This window comes from Kwoniella shivajii, chromosome 11, assembly GCF_035658355.1.
Source record: "Kwoniella shivajii chromosome 11, complete sequence".
Taxonomy (NCBI): domain Eukaryota; kingdom Fungi; phylum Basidiomycota; class Tremellomycetes; order Tremellales; family Cryptococcaceae; genus Kwoniella; species Kwoniella shivajii.
In genome coordinates, this window is record NC_085918.1 from 114,657 (window position 1) to 139,824 (window position 25,168).

General features: G+C 42.6%; 10 protein-coding genes across 10 annotated transcripts; 7 read left to right on the forward strand and 3 right to left on the reverse strand.

Annotated features, from left to right (window-relative positions):
• Nucleotides 1–265: 265 nt before the first annotated feature.
• Nucleotides 266–2,591, reverse strand: IL334_007488 (uncharacterized protein; the record flags this gene model as incomplete). The annotated part of the gene is made up of 6 exons (XM_062939178.1): nt 266–518; nt 631–798; nt 1,230–1,336; nt 1,402–1,868; nt 1,918–2,383; nt 2,460–2,591. 6 exons carry the CDS (start codon nt 2,589–2,591, stop codon nt 266–268), a joined length of 1,593 nt encoding a protein of 530 aa, XP_062795229.1.
• Nucleotides 2,592–4,038: 1,447 nt separating this feature from the next.
• On the forward strand, nt 4,039–4,866 carry IL334_007489 (uncharacterized protein; the record flags this gene model as incomplete). Its single annotated transcript, XM_062939179.1, has 4 exons — nt 4,039–4,303; nt 4,371–4,610; nt 4,688–4,783; nt 4,844–4,866. The coding sequence occupies 4 exons, from the start codon at nt 4,039–4,041 to the stop codon at nt 4,864–4,866; spliced, it is 624 nt and encodes a 207-aa protein (XP_062795230.1).
• A 135-nt stretch (nt 4,867–5,001) lies between these two features.
• Nucleotides 5,002–6,294, forward strand: IL334_007490 (uncharacterized protein; the record flags this gene model as incomplete). Its single annotated transcript, XM_062939180.1, has 4 exons — nt 5,002–5,281; nt 5,349–5,657; nt 5,742–5,994; nt 6,069–6,294. 4 exons carry the CDS (start codon nt 5,002–5,004, stop codon nt 6,292–6,294), a joined length of 1,068 nt encoding a protein of 355 aa, XP_062795231.1.
• A 450-nt stretch (nt 6,295–6,744) lies between these two features.
• IL334_007491 (uncharacterized protein) lies at nt 6,745–7,790 on the forward strand (the record flags this gene model as incomplete). Its single annotated transcript, XM_062939181.1, has 4 exons — nt 6,745–6,882; nt 6,957–7,207; nt 7,333–7,553; nt 7,657–7,790. 4 exons carry the CDS (start codon nt 6,745–6,747, stop codon nt 7,788–7,790), a joined length of 744 nt encoding a protein of 247 aa, XP_062795232.1.
• Nucleotides 7,791–8,015: 225 nt separating this feature from the next.
• IL334_007492 (uncharacterized protein) lies at nt 8,016–9,408 on the reverse strand (the record flags this gene model as incomplete). Its single annotated transcript, XM_062939182.1, has 6 exons — nt 8,016–8,235; nt 8,325–8,445; nt 8,544–8,686; nt 8,832–8,937; nt 8,996–9,115; nt 9,213–9,408. The coding sequence occupies 6 exons, from the start codon at nt 9,406–9,408 to the stop codon at nt 8,016–8,018; spliced, it is 906 nt and encodes a 301-aa protein (XP_062795233.1).
• Nucleotides 9,409–9,902: 494 nt separating this feature from the next.
• On the forward strand, nt 9,903–11,372 carry IL334_007493 (uncharacterized protein; the record flags this gene model as incomplete). Its single annotated transcript, XM_062939183.1, has 4 exons — nt 9,903–10,458; nt 10,566–10,833; nt 10,898–11,193; nt 11,281–11,372. 4 exons carry the CDS (start codon nt 9,903–9,905, stop codon nt 11,370–11,372), a joined length of 1,212 nt encoding a protein of 403 aa, XP_062795234.1.
• Nucleotides 11,373–12,226: 854 nt separating this feature from the next.
• IL334_007494 (uncharacterized protein) lies at nt 12,227–13,886 on the forward strand (the record flags this gene model as incomplete). Its single annotated transcript, XM_062939184.1, has 5 exons — nt 12,227–12,358; nt 12,477–12,560; nt 12,684–13,091; nt 13,254–13,582; nt 13,694–13,886. The coding sequence occupies 5 exons, from the start codon at nt 12,227–12,229 to the stop codon at nt 13,884–13,886; spliced, it is 1,146 nt and encodes a 381-aa protein (XP_062795235.1).
• Nucleotides 13,887–14,410: 524 nt separating this feature from the next.
• IL334_007495 (uncharacterized protein) lies at nt 14,411–17,692 on the forward strand (the record flags this gene model as incomplete). Its single annotated transcript, XM_062939185.1, has 9 exons — nt 14,411–14,809; nt 14,911–15,661; nt 15,726–15,995; nt 16,152–16,396; nt 16,493–16,718; nt 16,793–16,987; nt 17,079–17,205; nt 17,304–17,583; nt 17,651–17,692. The coding sequence occupies 9 exons, from the start codon at nt 14,411–14,413 to the stop codon at nt 17,690–17,692; spliced, it is 2,535 nt and encodes an 844-aa protein (XP_062795236.1).
• An 880-nt stretch (nt 17,693–18,572) lies between these two features.
• On the forward strand, nt 18,573–20,924 carry IL334_007496 (uncharacterized protein; the record flags this gene model as incomplete). Its single annotated transcript, XM_062939186.1, has 9 exons — nt 18,573–18,682; nt 18,854–19,254; nt 19,499–19,512; nt 19,609–19,718; nt 19,801–19,981; nt 20,193–20,491; nt 20,639–20,670; nt 20,736–20,760; nt 20,855–20,924. The coding sequence occupies 9 exons, from the start codon at nt 18,573–18,575 to the stop codon at nt 20,922–20,924; spliced, it is 1,242 nt and encodes a 413-aa protein (XP_062795237.1).
• Nucleotides 20,925–22,358: 1,434 nt separating this feature from the next.
• On the reverse strand, nt 22,359–25,082 carry IL334_007497 (uncharacterized protein; the record flags this gene model as incomplete). The annotated part of the gene is made up of 6 exons (XM_062939187.1): nt 22,359–22,568; nt 22,655–22,743; nt 22,851–22,927; nt 22,997–23,102; nt 23,186–24,207; nt 24,277–25,082. The coding sequence occupies 6 exons, from the start codon at nt 25,080–25,082 to the stop codon at nt 22,359–22,361; spliced, it is 2,310 nt and encodes a 769-aa protein (XP_062795238.1).
• Nucleotides 25,083–25,168: the final 86 nt, after the last annotated feature.

Consider the following 25,168-nt stretch of genomic DNA (forward strand, 5'->3'; position numbering starts at 1 on the left):
TGGTGTATATTTTGGGCGGAGGTGCAGCATCTCGGTAAATAACAGCAGAGGGGAGCTCCTCCCAAAGAGCATGTCATGAATTTGGCCCGAAATCACGTTGCGCACTCAGCAAAACCCGGATATCCCCTGGATTTCGGAGCTGAAAAGCTTTTGCGGACGACTTCAGGGGATGATAACAAATGCATGGGTTTTCCCAATGGATAGCGGAACTCGCTACTGACAGTCATAGATATGGATACAATAGACAACATACAAAAAAGGCAGGTTACACAATTTCCAATGAATCTAAACTCCGCAAAATCAATTTCCCCACTTCCCATTTTCCCCTCCGTCCGAATACAACATTAGCCCATGTCATTATTCCAGGCATATCGATCAGCCCTATGTGTGTCATAGTGTCGAAATTGCCGGCTCGTGCAAGGTGCCATGCTATGTAGAATGCTTTGAAGGCATAGACTGTAATCCATGGCGGTTCTACAACTGCTGTGTCGGCCCGATCGAGATACTGTAGGAACCAGCTGAGATGAGGCTCGAGCAATGCGACGGCATCTGGCATGACAAGTTCGGCCTGATTCTGACCCAAATAGACTCTGCCTAATCAGCCAAGCTCACCCGCAGCTTCGAACTCACGCTGAAGCCAAGGCGGCGTCCACACTCCCCTCTACCACTCCGTTAGTGTGAGCAGATGACCAGTTGAGCAGCTCAATCATCGTCATGTGCCACGTAGCCTCACACCATGTAGCTTGTCCCCCATCGCAAGCTCGAGCAGATATCAACGGTCCCAGAGTGATCAATGAGCTGTGCAATGCCTAGAAGATCAGCCACAGCGCATCTTTCAATGACTTACCTCGAATCGCTCAAAACACATCCTCCCCGTCATGGTCGACCATCCAGAGATCTCTCTTACACTAGAGGAAAGGAACAGGACGACAAGCAGAAGACCATATGCATCGAAAGACTGAAAGGTGGTTGGTGCCGAGCCGGAGAGACACGTTCGGACCGCCGCAATATACCGATTAGTCGGGGATCCGCTGGTAATGAGTGTGCGATGAGCCCAATCTTTCGCAGAGGGCGCAGTCCAGAGATGAGGCGCACATGGCATGTCGTGCTTGATTTCGAGATGGGATAGAGATCGCGGTATAGAGAGCATGAGATACCAAGTAGCATCGAGTTGATATGCAGCAAAAAGGGTTCTGAAGGTTAGTCATGCGTATATCGCATCAACCCACCTTTTGTGACTTTCCGCATGTATCCATTCGTACCAAAGTGCATCGAGATCTGTCGTCGAGTTTGATTTCACTGGGAGAGGGTCCATCAAACCGCCTTTGCGTGATAGCTGTAGCGAGTAGTGATGGCCAAATCAGCAGCAGTATTCGTAAGCGATCGGTAAATTTTACTCACTTCGACGGACTTTGCGTGTAGCTGAAGACCGCACGTTGTTTCCTGTCCACTCGTGTACATCACAGAATAGACTTGCAGCAAGAGACGCGCCTGAATGAGAGCTAGTTTGGCTGCCGCTGTCGACGCGCTTGTCAATTCCAGCAATTTGACAGCATGATGGAAGCATTGTGATGCCAGAGTCTTCCATATATAAGCTTCGTCACTGAACTGGTATCCTAAAGAAAGGACACTGAGAAGCAGCGGCTTTGATACGGCCTCAGCTCGAAAAGAGGGACGATGCAAGAATGGCAGGAACTGCGATACGTGGTCAAAATACAGCTCGACCCCCGTATGTATGTCGTGGAGTGAGAGATCTGGCCCTTGACTAGTGCTTTGGCTAGTAGTAAATGTCGTTGAGGTTGTATTTGTGTGGTCATCGGGGACGTTGAACAAGAGCTGAGCTACTAAATCGGCATCTTGAACCGTATCTATGATACGTCAGACGTGCGGATCGATGTCTTTTTGGACTGGACTTACTATTGCGTCGGAAGGTAGACTCATCTGTGGTGAAAGTTTCTGGCAGGTGCGTGATAGGCAAAGTAGGACAGGCGTTGATAGCGTTTTCTTGCACGAGAGACGTTGATGGCTGTTCAGATGGACCATTAGCCCCACCTGTCCTTTTCAAAGGATCATGAACGATGGAAGTGCGGTAATCACTCACAGCCAGGTCGTCAAAGGAGTTTGGGGATTGGAGAAACTGTTCTGGTGATGGCCCTGTAGACGTCGAGCGTTGCTGGTCCTGGTCTTCATTCTGATCCTGGGTATCCTGAGAAGGGAGGGATCGTTCACTGGCAGCTACATCCGAAGTTTTATCTGGATGTTTCCTCTTCATGTGCCGTTTTCGGAGATCCATACGAGAGAAAGTAGTACTGCATTCACCACATGAATAGCTCGCACCAGATTCGGCTGCGACGTGGGCCGCGTAATGTCGTTTGAGATTTTCCTATAACACAAACGAGGCTTAGAATGACCTCGCACAGTGAATCGCAATGATATGTATGTTTTAGGTCTATACTCACGTGACGGGTGAACCGTTTCTGGCAAATCGCGCATTGAAATGGTTGCAGCACATCGTTGATAGGTGTCTCTGCAGCAGCTATCGAGACGCCTGGTCCAGGAACGAGAGGGTGAGATGTGCGAGTCGGAGACATGTTAATCGGCACATGTGGATCGAGATGAACAATAACATGATAAAGAGGAGCAGTTCTCAAAACCCCGCAGAGGAGCAGGTCGAGGGAATCGGACACCGGGGGGATACAGTCATTCAGGTACGGTGGCATTCTCCGATACCGAATACTCGTAGGGTGTAAAAAGTGGAGGAAGCTGGCTAGACGGTTATACAGATGAAACTCACCGCCTTCTTGAGCCTTCCACAACCGTCAGAATCCTCCCAATGCTGGGGATGTCTGCGGACATCAGTTATAGCGTGAGTGGAGGTAAACCTATGTCAATAACATCTCATAAAATCGGGTATGAGTTTCATCGCTACTTGCATTGTATTTCAGCAGCGTCACCGTTATCTTAACGACAATGTTCATTGTAAAACGTTCGCGTCGTAGACTTAGCCTTTGGAGGTAGATATGATGCAGATTATAGTGCAGAAAGGTGATGGAACATTGATAGCTGTCAGCGTCTTTCCCGCTCAGATTGCATTGGGTACGTTTGATTTATCTTTATGTCGAATGTCGATAAATCGTCTCAGGATTGTCAAACATGGTCGTGCGGTAATGCCGGGTCTGTTCGAAGAATATCATGCTGGACGCTCTCTTCTTATAGCCGTAAAATCAATCAGGTCTTGACTCCGTCTCTAGCATTTGATGCATCGAGTATCAGTCAAGATGAAGTTCCCATCACGTCAGAATTGCTCACTTCGCTTGTAGCGGCAATGTGCGACTCAACTCGAAATCCAAGTATGGCAACCAAGAAAATCTGTCTCATTTTAACCATCAATTCATGATTATCCGTTCTCATTTGAGACAACTCTTTCAACGGGATTCATACTCTCTGCGAAGAGACTGGTAACGTGGATTTTGGCCATTTTGTCAAGGAAAAGGAAAGACAATACAGTAGTGCGTATTGATGGTAATATGGTAATTACTTGGCACTAAGACATCACGCCACGGAGGCTGTTTCATTCGCTCTGTGATTCGCTTCGAGATAGGAGATTTTAACAGGAACGACTAAACCACCTTTCGAATGTAGAATATATAGAGCGCTCACGCAATCATCACGACATATAATCACAATTCTTCGTTTCGTTCGCAGTCTCTTCCGTCCAATAGTAGTAGTAGTAGTAGTAGTAGATCCATAGAAATCCTGGACATGATATGGTGATATGTGTCGCCATAGGACTCGAAAAGATTTTATCCATCTTGGCTAATGTCGTGCTTATTGATAATATGAGCCATCAAGTGCAATTGAACGAGGTGTTTTAGCGAAGTTGAGTAGTGGCAGTCTGGCAAATTTTATGTATAAAAAAGACCTCTCCAAGTGAATGGTTTATATCAAAGATATCGACGCCCACTGCTCATACGTTTTGTAGAATACGAGTACTGAAGTACTCCTACCTGCTACCAACGAAAAACACGAGACGACACCATGTCCTCTTCGCCAGACTCCGACCACAAAGAAGCCTTCCCATCTCCAGCTTCCATCGCTGCCGCAGCTGAATATACTGAACATCTCCATCATGGTAGTCTTGAATATGTAGCTGAATATGGTGGGAACGGAGCAAGTGCAACTTATCAAGAAGCTTCTGGTGCTCCAGTGGAAGCTAAATCACCCCTCGGATATGAAGTCTCTCATTTCACAGTCATGTTCCTTACAGTCAACATGATGATTGGAACAGGTATCTTCTCGACTCGTAAGTCATGTTCACAATCTCTTTAATCATCAGCAAAAAGCTAATAGATAGAATGAAATGTGGTCAGCATCTTCCATGCTGAAAAATTGTGGATCTGTTGGTCTTGCCCTCTTCTTTTGGCCGATCGGTTTATTTCTAACTGCATGTGGTCAAGCGGTATACTTTGAGCTCGCTTCTTACTTTCCATCCAGATCAGGAGGTGAAGCTGTTTATCTTGAACAAGCATATACCAGACCCAAATATTTCCTTCCGGTAACTTTCGCTGTGCAATCCGTCGTTCTATCTTTCTCCAGTAGTAACGCCATCGGTGAGTCATTGGCTCGCTTTTTCTAATCCATCGACTATAGTATATCGTACTAATTTTACATGTTGTTCTGGCCACAGTAATGGCCCAGTATATCTACAGAATCACTGATTCTACACCTACTGATATGCAAACTAAGGGAACAGCACTTGCGTGTTGGACTCTGGCTTGTTTGGGTAAGTTCCGCTCTATTCCAGACTTCACGAGAAGCTTCCTCTGCTGATATAGTAATATAGTCATTATTCTCAGCACAAAATGATCTCTCATACTGGGTAACGTTTTGGGCGTGATCAAACTTACCACATTAGTCTTGTAAGTACTGTATAGCTCACCTCACGTAACTTCAGGTCGATCACAGGAATAGGCTAATGATTTATGTATTTCTTTTTTCAGTATGACGATCACTGGTTTTGTTGTACTCAGTGGAAAAACCAAGATTCCTGAACCAACAGCGAATTTCCATAATGCTTTTGAAGGTACAAGCTCTACAGGAGGATATGAATTAGCAAATGCTCTTGTCAACATAACTTTCTCGTATGGTGGTTTCAACAACGCTTTTAATCTCGTCAACGAAGTGAAAAACCCAATTAGAACCATCAAGAGGACTGCACCCTTGGCTCTGTTGATCGTTGCTACCCTCTATACCCTTGTCAACATTGCTTATATCGCTGCTAGTGAGTAAGAAGGCATAAGACGTTAGAGTAAAATCAGTTACTGATCAGCTTTGTTTCGTGTCACAAGTCCCAAAACTCGAAATCGTACAATCCAAACAAATCATCGCCAGTTTATTCTTCCAAAAAGTTTTCGGTGCCAAAGTAGCAAAAGGTCTTACCATTCTTCCTGTACTGAGTGCTTTTGGAAATATACTTTCAAGCTTGATGGGATCTTCAAGAATGGTTAGAGAAGTGGGACGCCAAGGTGTATTACCTTTCCCTAAATTCTGGGTATCTACCAAACCATTTGGAACGCCAATAGGTCCAGTGTTGTTCAAATGGGCCGTTACTTCCATCATGATTCTTGGTCCTCCATCCGGAGACGCTTTCAATTTCAGTAAGTCTAGTCTACTCAGAGTGGACATGTGTCAGATTGTTTCATCGTGGAAATATACTGACGTGCTTCACCTCTTCTACTCAGTCGTGGCTTTGCAAAATTACCCTGATTCAGTCTTTGTTTTCCTTATGACTTTCGGCCTGTTCCTCATCCGACGTCAACGTAAGGGACTTGGTTTGGGCAGATCCGAATTTAAAGCTTGGGACGTAGCTGTTATCGTATACCTTCTATCAAAAGCGTTCCTTCTTATCATGCCATGGGTACCACCCAAGACTGGGATTTATGGTGGATCATTCAGTTTCTTCTACGCTACTGCAACCCTTACCGGTCTCGGCATGTGAGTCATTTTTTGAGACTTGTGGCCTCCTTTTCATTCTGGAAACAGAGGCTGATTTCAGTGTCATGATGTAGTCTTGCTATTTGTGGTATCTATTATTACTTGTGGATCTACGTTTTCCCTAAGGTTGGAGGTTATCAGATCCGACAAACTGTCCTCACATTGGATCGAGGTGCAGTAGGTCATCAGCTTGTCAAGGTGAAAAATCAGGATATCCAAGAGTGGGATTCCACACATGATCCAAGTGGAAGGTTACTTGTCGAATTGCCCGCGACCCCCACCGATGAAAAGGCGCAGTAGCTCAAATCGTGAAGATGGATCTCGCGATTAAGGATAAAAGTGTATAGTAGTAGACTTTAGATGAGAGGGTGACAAGGTGTCCAGATCGAAGGACAGGGGTACATGAGAAGTAGTGCATTTCAGGTATATCTGTTCGATACAGTAGATGGCAAATGAGACCATGATAAACTTATCGCCTAATGAGATGAAAAGAAAGTCGCGTCCAATTTCGGAGGCTAAATTATTTTCAGTTTTTTATTCTATTTTTTTTTGGGAAAAATCAGTTTGGCTGCTCGTACGATGTCCTTTCATACGATTTGGTGGTGTTACATACATGAATATATATATACCTATCACACCCTGCAACAGATTCATACCCAACAAGCATAAACAAGCTCAACTAAACTACCGGAACAATCAGTGTACTTCGTCCCCAAAGCATCCCCCGGTAGTGTACTTGGGAAAAGCATAATGACTGCATCATATAAACCACGCAAAGGTTCATCAATAACGTCTGAACCTCAATCGACCTTCGTCAGGAGATGGGGCATCCGAGCTATCTTCTTGACTCTGTTTCTTGGTTTCTGCCAATGGGCCAACTCAATCAATGCAAGTACTCAATATCTCCAAGCTCCATCTCGCGTAAAGCATTGCTAACACCAAATTAACTCGGTGGTGAATAGGATCGATTTTACATGTTGACACCAACAGAATTAAATGAGACTGTTCAACATTCACTCAAGCTTGCATCAGAGTTGAATTCTGACTCAAAAGCTAATTCATCCATTATCATTTCAACATTAATTGATCAGTTGGTAGAAAGACATCCTGAGATGAGTTGGTCAACCGATTTCAAGAATAAAAGAGATTGGGTATTCAACAATGCAGGTGGTGCGATGGGTAGTATGTTCATCTTACATGCCAGTATCACCGAGTGAGTTAGCCCTTGTGAACCGTGACATCCCGATTGAAAGTACTCTCATCTATCTGGCATTGTCTCCCTCCGAAGTTCTGTGGGGAAGATCATAGCTAATTCTTCACTTTTTGAAATATGTCTAGATATATAATCATCTTTGGAAGTGCAGTCGGTACAGAGGGACATACAGGGAGACATACAGCCGATGATTATTTCCATATATTAACAGGTCAACAAACAGCTTATGAAGCTGGAGAGTTAACAAGAGAGATATATAACGCTGGTGACGTACATCATTTGCCTAGAGGCATAGTCAAACAATATACAGCTTCACCTGAAATGTGGGCTTTGGAATATGCTAGAGGTGAGTTCTATTATCCGTTTTCACTTTTGTGAAACGGTGTAGGCTGGACCAAGGTCAGAACTGCTAAGTCGTAATCAAACTTATCCCGGTTGTTCCGTTGTAGGCTGGATCCCACTTATGTTACCATTCGGATTCGCCGATACTCTGTTCTCAACCCTTGATATCCCAACTTTGTATCACACCGCTAGAGTCACGGGGAGGGAAATGATCAAAAATCTGTTGAAAGGAAAGATATAAGATACAAGGGTTCGCGTAAAATGACAAAGCTTGGAAGGGTAGAATATATCTATATAGACATTATAGATTACATTGCATTTTTATGACCGAAAAGAAGCCATTTTCTCAGGAACGTCTGTTCAAACCATCCGTACTGCTGATCATTTTCTGGGTCATGACTCAACCACCTTCCCGCCTCGGAGATTATTGTCTGGATGATTGATCGCCTCGAACCACAGTGTCTAGCTATATCGCACTTTCCTCCAATATCCTTCTTAATTCCTTTGATCTCTCTTCAGCTATAGTCCAAGCTTCGCCTAACACTCTTTCGCCAGATTTCCCCACTACACCTCCCAACCCCTCTTGTCTCACTAAGCATGCCTCGTTCTCTTCATCTAACGCTATCGTGATCGAAGTGGGTAACAGTGGGCTTTCGTATGACGTTGGATCGGGTAACACATGCGTGCTATTGCATGAAATGACGGGGTAAGCACAAATTCGCAAGTGATACTGTTCATTCAGTCTCATTCAGGACGGAGATTGTGTTTCACGAACCTATCGAATATTCCAAATGAACACGATAGAGGTATTCTTCCTAATGTAAGGGGATGATTCTCTGTCCTCGAACATATCGTACGCGAAGTTTCTTCATCGTATTTCGCTTTCGGTAATCGAACTGTATCGCGTGGAACAAGTATTAGCATTCGTCAAAATGGAGTTGCTGTTCGTCTAGGAGATCTCGCAGTGATAAAGCAGGAAAGTAGAGTGACTCGCCATTCCTCAGAGCCGCCATTACAGCCAAAACAGCAGCGTCAAAAGCGTTTCCATCAAAGTTTATACAGACGACATCAATGTATACGACCCATACTGCTTTTCCGGGTGATATCACTAGTGAAGAAGGAGGTAATGTGCGCGAACTATATTATACAACATTAGTATTAAAGCGTCATCGAGACATGGGTTTTGAGACCTTTCTGTGTCCTCTGTATTCTCGCTAGCATCGCACATCGCACATCGCACATCGAAATGCAGCAGTTTCCTCATACGAGACAGGACACTCACGATACTATCAAATCGTTTAACCAATTTGAGTACGTTTGAGCTTCATCTCCAGGTGGACCAGGCTTGAAATTCGGTGAACATATAGCTGGTAAATCGATATTTGGTACTATATAACGTAGTCAGTATATCTATCGTTTCAGATCTGATTTGATGAATATACTTACCTACATAACCTTGATTAGGTGATTGTGCGGATGGTTCTGCCACTTCTGCTTTTATACCACAAACCATTGTCGTATCTCCCATTCTGACCAAAGACGATCCATGAGCAGTTGATATTGATCCTGTAAATCCAATGTGTAGTCAGCGTCAGAAGATTGTCCGTCCGTCCCAGCCATCTTACTTCACGGATAACGAAAAAACAGTGAAAGATGTACATACCCACATTGATCGACACATCCCTCCATGCTCTTACTTTCCTTCCATCAGGTCTGTATCCTTTAGAAAGGAATCGAGAGAGGTATTGAGAGGGATGTAATCGTTTGAACACCTCTGCTGAAGTTGAACCAGAAGAAGAAGATGGTACGGCGGATGTCGATGATTCGGCAGTGGGTTGTTGAGATGTAGCTAATGCCATGATGCGTATATGTCTTCGTACAATCGCTACGTCAGTATAGCTGTTATGTATGTTATATGTATCGCAATCACAATGAATGTGTACACCTCTTCCAACAATTGAAATTCATAGAACATGGCAAAAAAAGGTTGAAAAGGTGGGGACCCCAATCAACAGGCAAAAAGTGCCACATACTTCGGCAATAACGGGTATTACCGACCCCATCACCTTGGTAAAACAACGTGGTCAACGCGTCTTAAGCTTTTGTGATTGTAATTACGTATGCAAATGAATCAATATTTATTATTGTTATAGCGTGATAATTTGTTTAATAACATATCATCATCAAAATAACCATTCAGAACAAAATTCATGAACTGTGTCACAAGAAGCAGATTCGTCTTCAACAATCACAAAAATTATTCGTAATATCATTACTAACAGTATCTGCATACAGCCGTGAATCAGAGTATCTGTACCACCAAATAAGGCCAACAGCTAAAAACAAGTGATAGATGGCACAGGCCATTCCGTTATCGCCTTCTCCAGTTCCTACCCGAATACCATCAAGCTCCCCTCGTCCGACCACGATTACTTCCACTCGAAGACGCTCATCAATATCATCGTCAATTTCCCCTCCACCAAAATCAACGAACCGCACGATGAATGGACACGCCGGCATCAGCTCACCGAAAGGTAAAAATTCTATAGATAGTATACCTAATGGTAAAACACCAAATAATGATGAATCTGATGATGGAATTAGAATAAGGAAAAATTCACCTAGATCAGCTAGACCTTCATCTATATCGATATCAAACAACTTATCAACATTACCTACTATACCTGATCCTGATTTTGATTCAGCAATAGATGATTCACAACATCAACAACAACATCATGGTCCTCCACCACCCGCATCATCGACTCAAACGGGAACAGGAGAAAGACCAATACATGCAACGAGAAAAAGAAGATCAAGTAGCATAAAACGAAAACCAAGTCCAGGTGTGACTCCTACCAAAGCTGTTGACTGGGAGATTCCAAGAAAAACCTTACATTCAAGTATTGGTGAGTGAATCTATCTCTCCGCCTATAAGACCATTCTCCCTTTCATGCCGTCAGATTAACAAACACGAGTTATGTGCATGTCCGCTGATCCCTCTTTTGGTGCACAGGATTCTTAACGCTCTTCCTGAATTACATGAACCCTCCCTCCCTCAAACCACTGATTCAAACGCTGTCAGCATTGTTGATCACAATATTAACGACGGACTTCTTCCGATTGCAATTTCCAGCTTTTGCAGAAGTATGGGAGACGTATCTAGGTTTCTTGATGCGAGAAAGTGAAAGACAAAAGATCAATGGAGTAGTATGGTATTTGATAGGAGTGATTACCGTACTTGGGTTATATCCGAGAGACGTAGCTGTTGTCGCCATTTTGACGTAAGTAACGGTTCTAAGCGTACTCAGTACCATTCAAGCTGACCAGAAATGTCTACTTGTATAGTCTCTCATGGTCAGATACTACAGCTTCTACTATTGGTAGATTATGGGGTAGATATACCAAACCACTTCCTTCTCATGTACCAGGAATCAAATCTCTTAAATTCGCACCTAGGAAATCATTAGCTGGATTCTTAGCGGCTGCAATAACAGGTTTCTTGATTGGCATTTCATTCTGGTGGGGAGGTAGTGGAGGTAGATGGATCGTATTGGATGTAGAAGACCGGGGTCATGGTTACTGGGGTTTATGGATCACTGCTGGTGTAGTAGGTTTAGGTGGGGCAGTCGTGGAAGCACTCGGTGAGTTTATCAATACATGAGATTACATGAAATTGAAATTTGAAGTTGTCATAAGCTGACGTGTCATTTCGTTGGATTACCGTATAGACCTCGGTGTGGATGATAATCTCACCTTACCGATCTTGTCAGGTGCCATAGTATGGGCTTGGTTGGCAATCACCAATTTGATCTTACAGTGATTGTCGAAATCATCCGGGGACATGAACATCATCATCTAATCGAGTATGGCTATTCAAGTCCACTGGATATATCGCGGTCAAACCTCCTTCGCACATCAACACTTAACAATCCATTCGTAATCACCCTTATTAATTCACAATCACATACTTGTCCGCAAGTAAACAATCGATCTACATCATTGAAGCTTATTTCAATCTCCTAAACCTTATCATGTATCGCTCAACCGTACTTATAGACCTTAATTAACAACTTCATCATACTATCTAGAGTTATCTATCTATCATTTTACTTTTCATGTTTATTTGCCTCTCTTTACGAACTTTTATGATACACATACACTTATCTGTAACATCTATTAGTAAAAATTAGTCCGTCGTTGTGTCCGAAAAGACAAGAGGAAAAAAGCAGAGAAGGGGAGAGAAGGGGAAGAAACCGAGCAAAAGAAGGGGCAGGAAACTCTTATGATCGTTATTGTTACTGTTATCACCCCATTAGACATAATGATATCAGGTTATACCAAAAGATACCACCCAATAAGTTTGTTTCTATGCATTTTCAATGCTGAAAGATAAGATCAATACAGGCCATTCCGGGATAAATTAGGATAAATTCATTGATGATAATAATACTCAGTAGCAGTTTACGGAGATTTCAGCTGATCTCCGCTGGGTAGGGCATCTTTTGCTTTTCGACTCTCACGTGGTTTGGATCGGTTTCTTTTGTGAAGATTAAAATAATTTCAGAAATATCTTTTGATGGACGAAGTGGTCACCTTTGTAGATCAAGACGAGATACAACAAACTCGTACAGTTCACAAGTAAAAGAAGCAACAAGTCAGATACGTGAAGCGACGATGGCTACAACCACCATCACACCTACTCCCGCCGAGGATTTGAGGAAGTCACTGGAAAATCATAATAATACCTTCACGACTTTATTGAGCCTCATCCCTGCTCAATATTACATAGCGCCCGATCCTGAAGTCGTAAGTGGTTGCTCAACTCATGCTCATGGACCTTTTTGGTCTGGTAGAGGGGAAGATGAAAGATTTTTCTCAGATATCGTCTGTTCGAAAGCTGATATAACATACTCGGCATTTATAGGTGGACAGTAAATGGATGAAAAACAAAAAGAGAAAATCAGGTGAAGAGATCAAAGAACATAAGAGGAAAGTGAAACATGACAAGGTGAGTTGGACGATATGTTGATGATTATCTCAAAATCATAAGAGGCTCGAGGTTGTACAAGGCTGATCAGTGCTGATTCTAAATGTGATTTCTATCTTGTTTTCTTTTTGGATGAAATTGCAGCTCGATCCATCAAATCACAAAACATTAGATCAAATCCAATCCATCGATTCAGAGACTAACGGAACCGTATCAAACGAGATAGTTGAAGCAGGACCATCAAATCCTCCACCGTCGACATCGTCGAATGCAATAGCATTAAAACCACTTGCGCCTTCAGCGTCAATCTCTGATCTGAGAGCTAAATTACAATCTAGATTAGATAATTTCAAAAGACAAAGAGGAGTAACAGATGACTACATCAACAACCAAAATGGAAATGGAAATGGGAATCCAAATGGTGATGATGCATATTCTAGAAACGCTTTGGAAGAAGAACGTAGAAGGAAAAGAGGTGAAATGAGAGATAAAAGAAGAAATTTAAGAAAAGAAGAACGAAGGAAAGAAGGTGAAAAAGGTAAACCTACTAAAGTGAGTTTTGACACAACTTTTCCGGATTGAGACCGTTTCAGTTTTGGACTTGATAATGAGGTGGATTATACGGAAAGAACTCTTCTCTCCTCATCAACGAGTTCACTATTATCTTCCAGAAAGATAGATCCAAGCTGACCACCACTGAAACCAAAACTACAGACCCAACTCATCGTTCCTCAACCTCGTGAAGACCACTCGTCATCACTGTCATTCCCATCATTATCCCTACCTTCTTCCAACAAAACCAAAACGAACAAATCATCTTTGAAACAACTGTCTAACCCCGCACAAGCTCTGGCTCATCTGGAAAAACATAATGCCCACTTGGCCAGCTTACCAGAAGATAGGAGAAAAGAAATTGAAGAAAGAGAAAGATGGGCAAAAGCTGAAGAAAGAGCTTCAGGTGTCAAAATCGCCGACAGTGAGAACGTCTTGAAGAAAGCTGTTAAGAGGAAAGAAAAAGCCAAGACAAAGAGCTCACAACAATGGTAAGTTGCCGTTTCAAATCAAGCCAGAAACATCGGGAAATGGGATAGAAAGATTCGGTAGACGCTCTCAATTGGACTCGTTTGCTAACTACTTTTGTGATCGCGTTACAGGTCCGAACGTAAGAGAGAAATAGAGAAATCGGCTACTGTCGCAGCTAAGAAACGAAATGATAACATTGCCAAGCGAGTAGACGACAAGCGAAATAAGAGGTTGGGGATCAAAGATAAAGGTACAGGTGCGAAGAAAGGTAAGGCAAGACCTGGGTTTGAGGGTAAGAAGGGTAAAGGTGGTGGTAAGAAGTAGTGATGTTCACGAAATGGTGAAGTGCTAAATCTAGAGTGAGCGGGTGGGAGTGAGTCTGTTGGATTGTCCAATATCATTGCTTTTCCTTTATATCTTCGTTATGGAGACCCGATTATTTCTGACGATCATTGAAATATCGGGATCATCGTTCTTAGATTGTGTATGTTATGTATCGTGTGCATGTTTCTGGGTATCATCCCTCATATGTTGGTCATCGTCGCACATGACACTCTTTTTGCAAGCATGATCATCCTCAACATCCTTGTTGTCATTCACCAAAATCAACCTCGGTGATACGGCGGAGTAGACCGAGTTGCGGTGAAATCATGATGATGATCATGTTGAATTCGATGGATTTGTTGACAAAGACGGTGTCTGTTCGACTGTCTGTTCCATTCATCACTGACGTTGGAAGTGTCTTCATTCTTGACACAACAACAACCCTGCCGATTGATTCAATTGAGGTTGTCAAGAACACATTTCGCATTCGCATCAGGATATCATCCATCATATTCCAATCCAGCATGTCCTCTCCCCTTGCAGCAGGGTCGGATGATCGTCCACCTACTTCACCTACTTCACCTAGATCACCTCGACCCATCACGAATCCAGGAGATGGGAGTGCTACGGACGGTATAGCGCCAGGAACTATACGTCCAGGTACGATGAATACACTTCCACCTGAATTACTACTGCAACAACAACAGCAACCTCCGAGACCAAATTTGACTTCAATGTTATTCTTAAGCGCCTTCTTCTTTTTCATGAGCGGTAATAATCATCCTCAAAATACAGGAATAGAGATTGGTCCAGATGGGAATCTGAAATTTAGAATGAGTGAACTAGATCACGCTAAGCAGATAAGAGATGAATGGGTCGGTCTCGTACATGGGAATCAAACGTTGTTGGCTAATTACACTTTGGTAAGTCTAAACCGGGAAGGGGGTGGGATGGCGGGTTAGTCTTCGTCGCATTCACAATCGCTAACTTTCATTCTTGATTCTATTTGTATTACCTACCGAAGCCACCTACACCATCAATACAACCTTCGACCCTCCTTCCACCTGAATATCACTATGATCCAACACGTCATCAATTCTATAATAACATCACGGGGTTCTTCCGCTCTTCGACACTTCATCCTCTTTCAGTCTCCCCATCATCATCAGCATCGTCGTCGTCATCTTCCACATCTGATATAGAAGGGTATTGGAGACATCTGGATCATATACCGGATTTTAATCTGACGGGACAATGGAACGAAACGCTCTCAGATGAATTAAGGGGGAAATGGGAATGGAATAATACCGTTAAATGGGATATGAATTTGAAGGAACGTAACATCTCAACATTGTCTTCAACTTATAGTAAATCGGGAGACGAAGATTCACTCAAAGATCCTGAAGATGTAGAGAAACAGATGGAGACAGAGAGGGATAGATTTAAAGATTGGTCTTGGATAAAAGGCTCGTTAACACTGACATCTACACCTTCTCCATCTTCAAATTCAGGTTCACAATCACGTTCGAATTCAAGCGAAAACCCCACAGAACAAAGTATGAATTATGATTTCCTAGGTATACATTATAAACCTAATGGAACATACAACATTATTGGCTTACCTGAAGGAATGAGGATTGATATTCGAAAATTACCATTTTTATGGAAAGATGAATCCAATATCAATCAGACTAAAGAGATCGTTTTGAGGGAATTGGAGAATGAAGTTAAGAAATTGGATGGGAATTTAATGGTTGGTGATTTAAGAGACGACGGTAAGTGATCTCTAGCTTAGCGATGATGTTGATAGACACAATGAGCTAACTCAAACCCTCCCAGATGTATCAGAACTCACCACTTGTCCACTCTTAATCCACCTGACACTCCCTCCCATCCCCTCGACCATCTCAAAGCAAGAATTAGATTTCTACAATTCCGAAATCCAATTTCCAACAGGAATCAAAGCTTCTCTACCTATTCCTCCTGCTTATTGGCAAGTCGGAAAAGGGCTGGGAGGAGTCATCATAGCAGATCAATGTGGTTGGATAATGGGTATTGAAGGTGGTAAAGGTATTGGTATTGATGACTTCTGGGATAGGAGCGTTAGCTGTGAGTGAAATGCTGCTAAGGACTGAAGGAGGAGTGATGGATTGCTGATTTGGTGTGATACTTTGACTGCACTTCCCTCCCCTTAACCATTAAACTGCCTTTTCGTAATACACAATGACTACCCGTCTACTCGACATTGTCGCTTGAATCATGCAGACGCCGCCTTTGCTACACTCTCCCAACTACTCGTACTACTCTTACTAGTCCGACAGATGGAACGTACTCGTACCCCATCAACATTGGCGAAAGTCTCGTTATACACTATAATCATTATGTCCATTACGGATTCATGGGTTTTCTCAGCCCATGTCGTAGTTGGTATCATGAGTGATAACAAATCTAGTTTACCTATGTTGGTTCCTGGATTTATGTGCTTATGTACAGCTGTTGTCTTTGGTCCGGTAAGTGGTCTGACTCATCTAGTCGTTTTGAAACGAGCTGGTGATGCTACTTTACTGGTTGAAATACTGATTTGGTACTTACGTGGGGGATGATAGAGATACGCAGTTCTACTACACAGGATACAAGCTCCCGAGAGATCAAGTCCTGCTCCGATCCCACCGCGGATAACTCCAACAGTACCCGCAGCACAGAATGGTGCTCACGATGGATCTCCAACGACGCCGAACCTGACCACAGCAATGACTGATGTTCCCACGACTAGAATACCAGCAGTCGTCCCTGCCCTTCGAGGCATATTCACCGAACATCCTCTTCTGAGATGTGAGCGACCTTTCATATCTGACCATTCGGAAGGTTTCACTCATCGCTGATCAACTCATTTTCGATTTGTCTAGGGCTAGCAATCCTTGCTGTACTGTTCTGCTTCCTTCAATTCGCATTCTTGCCTTCCGTCATACCATTCTTCCTATTTGCTTTATACTCCTTTTGGGTACCTCAGATATGGCGAAATGCGAGGAGAGGTACAAGTAGATCGATGGATGCTTGGTTCATCATAGGGACGACATTAGGTAGATTGGCTTTGCCGCTGTGTGAGTATCTTCGATATGTCATTAACCCAAGCACTTATCTGGAAACATTTCAATATAGAATGATGCTGATACTGTATCATGATTGTATTAGATACGTTCGCGTATTCTGAGAACGTATTTTTTATCGAGAAATCTCGTTGGATTTGGGTAATTGTGTGGTGGCAATTTGCTCAAGTCACTTTATTATTTGCTCAAGAAAGATTCGGACCGTCGTTCTTGTGAGTAATCTTGCATGGTATTATTGCCTTGACCCCTTTCCTCTGTCCTCACCCTGCGTCGTGTCGGAGTGAAGCTTACACCGTCATCTTTCTGTTAGCCTACCAAAATCACTCTCTCCGCCTGAATCATACAACTACCACCCGCTCATACCTACCTCCTCCGAAGATCCAGAATCCGCATCTACATCTCTGTTGCTATTAGGTGATGGGGAAGAAGAGAAGACGTGTTCTATCTGTATGGAGCAGGTCGATCTTTCGAATTCAACCCATTCGTCCTCCGCAGGTATCAGTATAAGTGATAAAAGAAGAAATTACGCTTTGGCCCCCTGTGGTCATTTGTTCCATACCAATTGTCTGAGTCAATGGATGGCTGTTAAAGTGGGTTGTTTCCTTTTGCCAACAATGACGAATGACATACTGATGAACCATCCTCTTGTCGAAATAGACTATATGTCCACTTTGTAAGAGAAGTTTACCGCCCCTATGAGGGGTTTAGATGTCAGACTTTCTTAGTAGGGTATAGTGATATATATCGGAATATCCCCTGCATGATCGATATACCCCATTTTGTTCTTGTAGCTTGTCTCGTAGTCTGACATTCGTGTTATTGTATCAATGTATTTTTCTACTGTACGAGTATTCGATGTATTCGATGAAACAGCATCTTTACGCCAATCAGGGAGCGAACGGGGGATCCGAATATGCCCCGAAGTACAATTCCAACGATATTTTGTTCCCGTCGTTCCCGTCCCAAATTAATGATACTCGTACTAGTTGAAAGGGGGGGGGAAGGTGCTAAATATAATTACTCGTAGCACCTCTATTATTAGCACCTCCCATTATCACGGAGTAACTGCTGTGGCTTATCTTTCCCTGTCCCGGTACCATTCCTTTTCTGCTGCCGATTACTCGAGTATTGTTGATATTTCACTTTAGGCATGAGGACATTTCGACAGTGTAACGAGTGGGATATGTTGATTCCTCAATAAGGGGGAGATAGTAGTATTTCAGGAAGAATACACCCAGATACATACCAATACACTCTGAACGCGTCGCACTAGCATTGAGGGGGTTTACCCTTTGACGCTTGGACCCACCCCTATAATATGCACACACACACACACACATACACACAAAGGAAATAAGAGAGGTCAATGCTGAGAATGTAATGATATGATGAAAAACACAACACACCTTCATTTGACTGATTCCCATATCGTCGTCTTTACTTCTCACTTCATCGATCCATCAATTTCCAATTCTCCAATTCCACCTCGTGAAATACTACTGACCTCGTAAGCATACCCCAATAGAGAGGACAAGTGGTACATCGTCAGACGTCAAAGCCCTTTGACAGGTACAAGAACATGATCGCACCTATCCCACTCACACCGAAATGGATCATTTTATACTCCCTCATCAGTATATTATGTATATCAGTATTCTTGTTGAGAGATAATCAAACTGGATTTCCATCGTGAGTTTATTATCATTGTAACATCAGTGGCACCATGTATGTTGTGGAGTTTCCGGATACCAAACCTTATTACCTCTTCTCTCACGTAAAACCTTTGACACAGTATTTGTCGCTGATCACATTCATTGGTTCATTCGTCCATTTGATTCTGCCTGTAATTCTGTCGAACAGTCTTGAAACAATACAAGAGATGTACAACCAGAATTCGTTTTTCGACTCCAATTCGAATTCCAATGCATGTATCTCAACATGTCTTGTAGACCCATTTATGAGGAAAGGCGTATTAGATTATCCTTCGCACGACCAATACAACGAGACTCGCTGGATACCACTCCCACCTATAAGCTCCGATATAAACCAACATATCAAACTTGCGAATATCGATTATTCAGGTGATCTGCCAATTGAAGTGGAGAATATGGTAGCTGAACAGATTACCGCAAAGTTGAACATCCAATTCCCGGAACAGGAGAGTTCGGACGCGCAAAGGGATCCGGATTCAGACTTTAAATCGGACTTGAACTCGAGCTCGAACTTGGATTGGATGAAAGGGAGAATGGTCGTTTTCTTAGGTAGGCTCGTCAGACTGATCATGAAAGACGAGCAAAAGTCTGTTAGCTGATTTTGGTATGTTGTAAATTCGATGTCATTAGGTTCAAGGTGAGTGTGCTATCCAGACATACTCTCAAAAAACTTGACATGATGCTGACATCGCCCGCCATAAAATCCGGACTTTCAGTCGTAAGTTGCTACTCCAAGTTCCAATCAGCCAGAGCACAGATCGATGAATAGCTGAGTAATACCGCATGTTCACAGATGACCGAAACAATGTGGGTATCTGTCGTGCAATCTCACTCATTGTCATGTACTCGTGCCTCTGGAGAAAGACTTCTGACACCCAGGAGTCTGTTGATCCCCGTGAATAGGTCGAGCAGCTTTGCGGTGAGGTTCACGGTACTTTGTCGAATTGGGGCGGACACACTGGTGGACTTTGTTACATCGAGAGGATTGATCTCACAATCGTCTGGTGGTTCCTGTGAGTCTTCCGTTATTCCCTCCCAGGATGGATGATTGAGTACAGCTCACTGCTCGTTGCTCAATCGGTGCTACTGTCATAGATTCGGTATGGTCGACGACGAATCACTTGATGAATGGCGTGCACTGGAATCAAGACCCATAACGTTCGAAAACAAAATTGAGCAAGTCTTATTGCCTCTTATGAAAGAGGCTGGACTAGAGAGAAAACCTGATTTAGTGGTGATCAGTAGCTTGTTCTGGGATGAAGGCTTCATAAAGGATGTGAGTCGGTTTCAGTCCTCAATCGCTCTCGAAACGAAAGTTGGGGAAAGCTTGCATCTGGGCTAGAGGCTTCCGCCCGAAGACATTCGGTGGAAAGGGATGATTGGGAGTTGATCAAGATGTCTTCAATCTTGAGAACCGATCAGTACCACCGTTCCCAAGTCCATACCAATCCTCTCAATTTACAATATCGAGCTTACCTTCATCACAGTACCCAGTGCTATATCCCCCTACTATCCCTCTTCCAGATCATTACAGAGACAAACCTGGATTCTTCCTCACTCAAATCCAATGGCATCAATCAAGACTTGCTCAATTGTTTACTTTCGTGAGAAAAACTTATGATGACGACAACTTACCTATGATGTCCCGTACAAGACATATAAGAAGTAATATGCAATGGGGCGGAGGGCTCAAAATTGCTCAATTGGATAATGGAATAAGAGAAATCTCAGAGCGAATGGGTGTAAGAGAGTTTAGATGGGGCGATTTACTTGAAGGTGTTTCAGAGTAAGTATCGTACTCTCTTCCATGCTGGCCTTTGGGGTATTGCAATGTTGTTCTTCAATGCGATGAAAGGTAGGAAAGGGGATAGACGAGGGCGAATCGCGTAAATATCTATTACTGACCATGATGATTATTGATTCGGTAATACAGGTACTACGACAACGATCAACATTTCCCACTTGGTAAGTCAGTCTGATCGTTATTAGAGTTGATATGTGTTGATTTTTTGATTTCTTTCGATGGATAGGACCAAACACGTATCTATTCGGAGAGTGAGCAACCCTTACTCGCATAATTCACTGTGTCTCTACATGGCGCTTTCTATGAGTATCTTCAAGCTGATGTCTTATGTATCGTTCATTCCAGTATGACATTCTTTTATCTCCGAAAGGCTATAACACCGGGATGTTGGGCTTGTCATGGCATAGCGGGGTAAACGACGTTATTTGGAAAAGTCTTTATGCAGAATAAGCAGATGCTAAAGTCCTGTAGAACGGGGAATGGTGCAACATACAGTACAAGCTCGCAGGTAACGATAGAGCAATAACATAAACCTTTTCACACTCAACCGACATACTCACCGAACTAGTGTCAGCTTTTTGTATATCTTGTAATATAATTATCATCTTAAATACCCTCTTTGCATATATATCAAGCCGAAGAGATAGTAGATGTGGCCCTTCTGCTCCTGAATAGGATTCCTTCAACAAGATAACGAAAACAAGTAAATCTGCTTCTACGAGTCTTATATGCCGTCCTGAGAATACGGTAGAATCCATTGTCGGCTGTCTCTGTCTCATTACGTGTACCAGATTTGCATGGCAAAATCCGCTCTCACCAAAGATTCAGGTATGTATAGCCAAAAACCTTGGGTTTACTTTTGCCACTCCATCATCGAACTCAATCTCCACGATAGTCGCTATGAAGATTCGCCGTCTTCAATCGATATTGCTCACACTCGTAAAGAGACGGCCAGCTCAGACGGTCAAGCTTTTTTTCATTTCTGATGCCTGTATAAATAGTTCCACTAGTCATGGTATAGTCATCTGGCATCCCTTCAGGTATCCTTGCCAATGAGGTCTGGAATATATTGCAATATCCGGAATTTGTGTCGCGATGTGTTCCATCTATCAACGACTTGAATCCTTCAGATCGTTTCGAAGAAAGTCCCACTACTGAAAGAGCTGGCACTATCGATTCGGCACTTGGGGCTGAGGAGAATCTCGGGATGATCAACCCTTTGCCTGACCTCGCTGCTTCTTGTGACACATTGGAGATCTGAGCGAGGTATCTCATGAGATGCCATTGTCAACAACAGACTGAGAGACCGAAGAGCAGACAGTATTCATCTAAATGGCATCCAAATTGAAATTTCTTATATTTGCAAATTGTTCGGTAGCCACAAATACACAAATACAAAGATCAGAAGATGTGGCATTTTTTGTTGAGCTGGTCAATGTTTTCAAGTGCTTCGGGTTTATTAGCGCTCGTATGTGAGTTTGTAAAAAAACTGTAGTGGCCAGTGGGCGTGTTCTTCAGTGTGCTATCCTTCTGTTTCCCTCCCCCTACCGTGAACTGAAGTACCGTATTGACGACCGACCAAGACCGAATAAGGATATCTATACGGCGCGTCGGGGAGGAGTTGGCCAAACAGTGATAGCTTTAGTAAAGAGAGATCAGTGAACGTGTCACTGTATTTGCTTGCATTTCCAAGTGCACGCATCTGTAGTAGAACCTCGATTTTCCAGAAGGTTGATATGTTTGGATCGCATGTTGCAATGACTACTATACGGTCGCTTGTACAACACTTACTAGATGCTACACACACACAGTACCAGCAGCTTACGCATACTTAATTCAAGTACGCATTTTACTCCCTCTTCTTTTCCATGCTGGGATCATAATCAAAATCCATGGCTTTTCTGTTATGATGAACCAATCTACCCCATTCCAAATATAACCTAAACATGTATGCTGTCATATCTTCTTTTCTCCAATATGTCGAAGACCATTCCAAACCTGAACCAGCGATATCTTGAGCTAATGCTGATTCTCCGGGAATAGATGAGGTTCCATGGAACTGTGATGCAGAATGGAGTTAACGACTTGTCACGATAAACTTCATAGCACAGGAGAGAGATTTGTCTCAATCCAGGATTGACTCACAAACGCCATCACATCATATAGATCGGAATAATCCATCTGAATAGGTACGTAATGTACCCAAGCTTGAATTCGATCTGTCCACCATTCAGCTGTATGTCATTGTCAAGGGATAAAACCCATTGATACCATCAGCATATAGTCATGAGGTTTTCGAAAAATCCGAAGTCTCCGAAGTTGACAAGGGCCAATAACTCACGCATTATGGTAGCTTTCAATATCAAACTTCCAGAACTCAACAATCTCATAAATCTAGCTGACCAAGCATTCCCATCCCTGTTTCGTCCATTCATAATGATCAGCAAACGATCGTTGATTGCACATTGTCAAAATACAACCACTTACACATCGAGTATATACTTGTACTTTTTCTCATCTTCATGTGACATATGCTCTACCCATGAAAATTCATCCAGTAGATCATCACATGTTCCGTCATCTTGGTCGCATTCTAAGTGAAGCAAGATATCAGTACGTGAGAAGTGTTGAGCATGTTTGTTGTCAATCAGATTCCGACCCAGTCCTGAAACATACGTATAGGTGTACCCGTGAAACTCAAATCCATAATCTGTTTATTCCATTCATCCAAACTCTGTTTTTGAATGGACTTCTCCAACTCAGCTCTTATTTTCAACCCTTTAGGTGGCGGTATATACTCAATCATCATCTTATCTTTTTCGTTTTGCGATAGGTTTACATCTTCATCCTCATATTGGGATCCGTCGTCATCATGATAATGCGTTAATGAAACCAATCTTGTTCTATGCGAATTTCTCCAAGAAGTATTGATAGAATGTACAATACCTGTATTTGAGCCCCTCCACAATAATTTGTCACATTGTTTATTCTCCCACGACGAAACCGGATCTTGCGAGGAAGATGAAGAATCCTCAACCCACTGTTCGACAGGTACACCTAAGATATCTGAATGTAAATTTGTTTTTGATAAAGTGAAAATCGGAGTCAAATTATTGACAAAAGGCTTCTTGTTAGTCAAGTACCCATGGATTGGAATTAAATTCGGATTTTTACATATATCCATAGAGTTCTGATGCGATGAGATGAATCTCTTATTTGATGTCGTTGAAGATAGAAAAGAAGTTGGATTCGTGAAATAATAAGGATTAAATGATTTAATAGGTGATTTAGGTGGACAAGCAGATGACCAATCTGAAAGTGTTAAATCGATTTCCTCATCTTCATGAAACCATTCATCTTCTTCTACATGTTCACTCAATTCTCTTCTATGATCCCAACCGATGATCGTTCTAGGTGTATCATGTATTGACCAAACTACTTCCATATCAGGTAACATGTGCGTTATCGGTTTTATCAATTCAACTTGTTGTTCTAATCTTTCGTTTGCACCTTTGATATCAGCAGAATAGAATACGTTGGTCCTCATCGATCCTCTTTTCATCTTCAATGTATACGTATCAGATAATTTAGAAGCTTCCTTTATACGTTTGTTGAGATCTCGAGGTGATAATGCCCGAAAAGGATATAAATCTTTATTGATTTGATCGTACTCATCGGGAAGAAGGACATCATTTTCGCTGTAGCAACGGACACAGAACATATCAACATGCACCTCCCTTCGGCGAAGCCCCCGCAAATCAACTCACACAACATAGTTCCACCATTTATCAAAACCTTTTGGAGGTTTCCTCCCGTATCTTGTTTGATATTCTTTGGTCGCATCTAATAAAGTTTTACTTTGTCTTGAGACTTTGTCATCCCATTTGCTTCTTGCATCTCTGATCAGTTGATATATAGGATGAACAGTACTTTTCGGGTTGACTTGGAGTAATCCACTATCTTCATTAATGACATGTTCGATCACATTGGACTTTTTGGATAGTATAGCGGGAGGTAAAGGTGCTCTGGGTACCGATGATCGACCAAGATGTTTTTTTGATTTGGATGAATTGCTTTTTCCGTGTGATCCGAATGTCAATATCGGTTTAATGATGACAAGATATAACAGGAATAATCCGACGATATATAGTATCCATTTATTGTTATTGACCTTGACAATTAATGACCTCTTGTGTAATCGAGACACACTGTATCGCGAAAACCAGTTTCTCCTTTTGCCTTTACATCGGTATTTGAAACCAGAACTGATCTCATCTCGTTCCTCCCCATCGTCTTCATCTTCATCACCATCCTCAAGTCTGTCATGAGATGATTTATTTCTCCTTTGATCTGCTTTTGCCCAAATTTTCTGAAGGTTCGCTAATCTAATGGAAACGACCGATCTCGATTTCGAAGGATCTCTCTTATAATTCAATAATTGTTCACGATGTCTTTCTTGCGCTTTCCCATCACCGTGTCTCGTTATAGATGAGGATGAGTCAGGGAGTAAAGGTCGTGAGATGGTTGGAGGTGATACACTCGGTGCGGAGTAAGTATGTGGACGAAGGGACATTTCGATCTGTGACAAGTGAGAAGTATTCACGGTGAATAAAAAATCTTACCCCTCTGCAGCCTTTGTCTTCCCAAGTACATGAAAAA